Genomic DNA, 6000 nt, shown 5'->3' with positions numbered 1-6000 from the left:
CAAGCGTGTAATTGGCCAGCACGGGCTCGGTAGGCCAGAAGGGGCTTGTTACCGTGCTCTAAATTAAAAAAAAGATTCTTGAGGGCTGCTCTCTGCCTGGTTGCTACTTTGGGTCAGCGAGGGAGAGGGATGGTCAGAATGACCTCTCAATCAACAGTGAAATTTCATGTCCTTTTCCTATGATCGAAAACCACTGCAGGTCATAGGTCTACCTTGCTAGTGACTATGCTGTGTGTGGGTGCACTGTGGTCCGGAGGTTTGTACAATCAGTGACTATAAACTTGAACTTGGAATATTAAAATGGGAGCTCAGGAGACCCCAACAGTATGGTACACAGCAGCCTTGATGGGCTAAATTGCCCTCTGTCTTAGGATGGAATCTGGCCCAAACCTGTCAAATAGATACCCACCTACACATTAACGACAAATACCAGCAGATATATATTTATTTTACATCCCAAGAGTAGAAAAACCAGTAACCATGGTGATGGGGGTGGGGGGGAGAAGGTGAAAAGGAATGAGGTGAGGGAATGTTGGAATGGAGAGTTTAAAAATTGCCCCCCCTTTCCAACTCTCTCATATCCATCATCCAAGCCTTACTGAAATACAAATTATTTCCACAGAAACAGGCCTTGCAGAATAAACTGATAACATCTTAAACAGCCTGCGCTTTACAGTTAGAGGCCTCGTGTATTTTACATTTGTACAATGGAACGCAGATGGCCGAGCCCTGGGCCCTCCCCAGCCTGATCCTGCCCTCCCACCCCCCGCAGGTCTCGTGGTGAGATTCAGTGCAAATTGAAACCACAATCCCCAAACTTCACTTGTACCCCATAATACCTTCTGTTCCTTTCCAGAACACTATGTACAGAATTTCAAAGCTATATACAAGGTTAAACACTGGACCCAGGTGTAACATTACTTACCAGTTCGAAGCTCCCTGGGCTGCTTCACAGGGGCAGGTATGTGCAGAGATAGCCCTTGTGGACTGGGTCATTTACCAGGAACCCCCTACACCACCACTCCCCCGGGCTGCTCAGTATTGCATTGAGGGGCTGCAATCACTGGGTGCACTCCCATCTTCCCCCAGGCACCATCAGCTGGCTATTCAACTGCAGAGGCAGCCGAGCTGTTGCCTGTGCTGACGTCCACTAGTGATCCAGGGCATCGTCGCCCGAGCCTCTGGGATGGTCCGTCCACTGGGGCCTCAGCCTCAAACATAAGCCCCTCCAAAACAGGAACTCCATCGCTGTGTTTTAAAACCCTGCCCAAGGAAAATGAATAACACAAGAGATTCTGCAGATGCTAGAAATCCAGAGCAACACACACAAAATGCCGGAGGAACTCAGCAGGCCAGGCAGCATTCACAGAAATGAACGGTCAATATGTCAGGCCGAGACCCTTCATCAGGACTGAAAAGGAAGGGGGATGCCAACCAATTTAAATTCTATGCCCATTCCACCATGTCAATCCACGGCCTTCTCTACTGCCACGCGAGGCCACTCTCAAGTCGGAGGAGCAACACCTCGTCGTCTGTCTAGGTAGCCTCTAACCTGATAGAATGAACATCAATTTCTCCAATTTCCAGTCACCCCCCCCCCCTCAATTCCACACCCTCTTTTCCTCACCTGCCTATCATCTCCCCCAGTGCCCCTCTTGCTTCCATTTCTCCCATAGTCCACCCTCCTGTCTTATCAGATCCCTTCTTCTCCAGCCCTTTATCTTTCACATCTATCACCTCCCAGCTTCTTACTTCATCCCCCGTCCCACCCACCTGGATTCACCTGTCACCTTCTAGCTTGTCCTCCTCCCACTCCCCTCAGTTCCTTATTCTGGCATCTCCCCCCTTCCTTTCCAGTCCCAATGAACGGTCTTGGCCTGAACATCAACACCATCGTTTCCGACCTGCCGAGGTGTGTGTGTGTGTGTGTGTGTGTGTGTGTGTGTGTGTGTGTGTGTGTGTGTGTGTGTGTGTGTGTGTGTGTGTGTGTGTGTGTGTGTGTGTGTGTGTGTGTGTGTGTGTGTGTGTGTGTGTGTGTTGCCAAGGAAAATCAACAGCACGCCCTTCTCTCCGAGAACTATCAGAAGCCCCACAGCATTGCCTGGAAAGTGCACGTACAACGGAAACCGGATTGGTTCAGCTCGAGCAGGTGAAGTTCCAGCAGTGGACTTGTGCTACCAACTCCGCCAACTAACATGATACTCGGGCGCAGAGCAGTTTCAGTTAAATATGCTTAAATGCTCTGAGCAAGTTGCTCCATACCTGAAGTTCCTGCCTTTGGCAGGTGAAATCTCCGCTGACTGGCAGCAGCTCAAGAGGAGAAGGGCAGCCAGTCGTGTGTTGGACCAGATCCGGGGTGGCAGTGCTTACAACAGCCCAATTGCTCCCTGTCCCACCTGACAGCGGTCCGGATTCCTTGCGAATGGAGCACCAGCCAGCACTTCCAGGGACAGGAGCAGGGAGAAGGCACGAAAGAGACGGTATAGGAGCCACACTAGCCGTGTATGTTTTTGCTTGGCCAAAGATTGAATTAAGGCAGTGGGCAGCTGGATAGTGCCCTGGCCACACTACCAGTTCGGCCAGCGTCTTCGTGCTATGGTTTCCCGGCAGCAACTCTGCCGGCCCCCAACCACACCACGGCGGATCGCTTAGTATTCGAGAGCCTCCAACGCCTCACTCAGGGCACGTTCAGAGATACAGGGAAGGTGGGAGCCATGGCCCAAGGCAAGGTGCATCTCTGACTGACCCACACCTTCCTGCCCAGTGCCTTCGGCAAATTACACACGTTGGAACGAGGACACACATGTGGTGACACAAATCATAGGCCAGAAGCAAGAGGATCTCCAGCTATAATTGCACTTGGTTTGAAGAACAGGAGAATGGTGGGGGTGCAGGGAGGAAGAACGTGGAGCTTCCCAACTTCCAAAGTTAAATGTGGTGTGGAACAAGGAAACCCAGGCACTCAGTGGGCAGGGGACTGTAACCGGGGCAAAGGAGAGGTCCAGACTGCTGTGGACCCTCAGTCAACATATACACCACACAGAGGGATGAACAAGTCTCCCCCTGTCTCTCGTCACCAACTCTGTCCCCTCACCATCAACCCCACCCCAACCCACAATGAACCCAGCATCTCAAGCACCTCCATTGTCAATGGGCATATAAAACACACTAACAAGTAATCTGTGGCAACTCTTTACATAGAAGTCCTGCTTCTTAAGTCAGTGAAGCCACAGATCCGAGTTAAATACAAGAGTATGAAGACATCACTGTCTTGGTCCACCCTGCAAGCCACACACTCCATCCAAGACGCCGAAAGTGATGGAATAGTGGGACTGAACGGAGTTCCCAGGGCTCGGAATATTTACACATTCATCGCATGGTGACTCCTGCACCATTCTGCCTCTTCGGAAAGGCATATCTTCAACATAGGACGAGAACCAAGTGTTCCTCAGCTCCCAGTGTTCCTGATTGTCTGCAAGACTGGCCACACAGCCAGGCTATTCGCTGAACCGTTTCTTGGGGCCGGTCCGAGCCCGGTTTGATCTCCTGATATCCTGCTTAGAGTCCTTGCACTTCTGGCAGATGAAGACCTCGGGGACGTTGGACTTCCTGATCTTGGCGCAAGAGAGATGGATCCACGTCGCGCATTCGTTACACTCAATCATCGGCCGGCCTGCGAACGGCTTCATACAGAAGCACGTGATCAGGTCCCAGGAGTCGTCTTCTGAAAAGGAAGCAAATTGATTACCAAACTACATATACGGTACCATATACAACCCTGAGATTCATTTCCTTCTGGCCATTCACAGTAAATACAAACAAGTAATAACAATAAATAAACAAACAATAAATATCGAGAACATGAGAGGAAGAGTCCTTGAAAGTGAGTCCGTCGGTTGAGGGAACGGTTCAGTGTCAGGGTGAATGAAGTTTTGGTTCTGGTGTGCAGTTTTGGGCTCCTTATTTTAGAATGGATATACTGACATTGGAGAGGGTTCAGAGAATAATTCCAGGAATGAGGTTACTGTATGAGGAACGTCTGGCATCTCTTGGGCTGTGTTCCCTGGAGTTCAGGAGAATGAGGGGGGATCTCATAGAAACATTCCAAATGTTAAAAGGCCTGAACAGATTAGATATGGAAAAGTTATTTCCCATGGTAGGAGAGTCCAGGACAAGAGGGTACAACTTCAGGACTGAAGGACGTCCGTTTAGAACAGAGATGCGCAGAAATTACTTTAGTCAGAGGGTGGTGAATTTCTGGAATTGGTTGCCACGAGCAGCTGTGGATGCCAAGTCATTAGGTACGTTTAAGACAGAGATAGATAGGTTGTTGATTAGCCAAGGCATCAAAGGGTATGAGGTGAAAGGGAGTGGGGATGACTGGAAGAACTGGATCAGCCCATGATTGACTGGCAGGGCAGACTCAATGGGCCGAATGGCCTACTTCGGCTCCTGTATTTTATGGTTTGGGAGCCCGATGATTGAGGGGCAATAGCTGTTATTGCACCTGGTTCCCGTACTTTCGTGTTGATGGCAGCAGCGAGGAGAGAGCACGGCCCAGATGCGGGGGTCCTCAATGACGGGGGTTACTTTCCTGCGGCAGTGCCTCAGGCAGATGTGCTCAATGATGAAAAGGAAACCGTGAATGTAGGAGGTCCAGTTAGAAAACAGCCCTGGGCTCAGCTTGATACAACTGTCAGATCCACCCTCCCGTGAGCCCACAGCACCAGACTACCCACAGGACGTTCACCATTACAAATTCACAAGGGTGTTGGCAGGATCTGAGGATCTGAGATTAGAGGGAAAGGTTGAACAGGTTTGGACTTTATTCCCTGAAACGGAGAAGAAGAGGGGAAATTTCATCAGGAGTACAAAATTATGAGGGAGTTTTTTTTTTAATTCTGAGGTACAACATGGAACAGGTCCTCCCACCACTTCGAAATGCGTTGCCCAGCAACCCGCCGATTTAACCCCAGCCTAATCACAGGACAACTCACAATGCCCAATTCACCTACTAACCGGTAGGTCTTGGGACTGTGGGAGGAGACTGGAGCACTAACAGGGAACCCATACACCGATGGGAAGGCATGTACAAACTTGCTTACAGAGGAAACGGTAAGCCCTGCGCAGTAATAACATCAGGCTCCAGGAAGGTAACGACCAACACAGTCCAAGGATGCGCTGGGGGACAGCCTGCAAATGTCGCCATGCATCTGGAGCTAACGTAGCATGCCCATAGCTTAATAAATTGTTGGTTTACGGGAGGCAACCACAGCATCCAGAGGAAACCGACAGTCACAGAGAGAACGTACAAACTGAACTGAAGCCCAGTGGCTGGCATATCAGGCTTACTCAGCTACACGTCCTGTGGGAGCAGCTCTATTTCATTAGGAGCTTGAGGAGACTTGCTACGTCACCGAAAACCTCCCAAATTTCTACAGAAGTACCACGAAGAGCATTCTAACCGGTTACATCACTGTCTCCAGAGCGGCCAGCGTACAGGATTGGACAAAGCTGCAGAAAGTCGCAAACTCAGCCAGCTTGCTCGTGGACACTACACCCCCCCAGCATGAGGACACCTTCAAAGGGCAATGCCTCAGAAAGACGGCATCCATCATGAAGGACCCCCCGTCATCCAGGACATGCCGTCTTCTCACCGCTACTATTGAGGTGGTGGTACAGGAGCCTAAAGACACACACTCCATGTTTCAGGAACAGCTTCTTCCCCTCTGTCATCAGATATCCGAAATGACAATTAATCCACAAACACTACCTCACTCTCCTTTCGCACAAGTTTAAAGATTATATATTTCTTATTGTGGTTTATGTTTCTATTTCTTGTAAGATACCGCAAAACAACAAATTTCATGGCATATGCCAGTGATATTAAACCTGATTCTGGTAGTAAAGTGGTAATGCAATTGTCTATTGGAACTTAATGGTAGCTGTGCTGCCCTGAACCTTGACCCAGTCTGGTCCTTAACACTCTCACTCATCCGT

General features: G+C 49.8%; 1 protein-coding gene across 1 annotated transcript in view; it reads right to left on the bottom strand.

The window, feature by feature from the left end:
- Positions 1-427: 427 nt before the first annotated feature.
- The window catches only part of LOC140196956 (PHD finger protein 13-like), a 29366-nt gene continuing 23793 nt past the window's right edge, over positions 428-6000 (bottom strand). The window contains exon 7 of the mRNA XM_072256892.1: positions 428-3724. Coding sequence (XP_072112993.1) covers positions 3498-3724 — 227 coding nt within the window. The 3' untranslated portion in view covers positions 428-3497. The remainder of the gene's footprint in view (positions 3725-6000) is intronic.

This window comes from Mobula birostris, chromosome 4 (genome assembly GCF_030028105.1).
Source record: "Mobula birostris isolate sMobBir1 chromosome 4, sMobBir1.hap1, whole genome shotgun sequence".
In the NCBI taxonomy this organism is placed as follows: domain Eukaryota; kingdom Metazoa; phylum Chordata; class Chondrichthyes; order Myliobatiformes; family Myliobatidae; genus Mobula; species Mobula birostris.
Note: the sequence above shows the minus strand (reverse complement) of the source record. Positions and strands in the feature narration are given on the sequence as shown.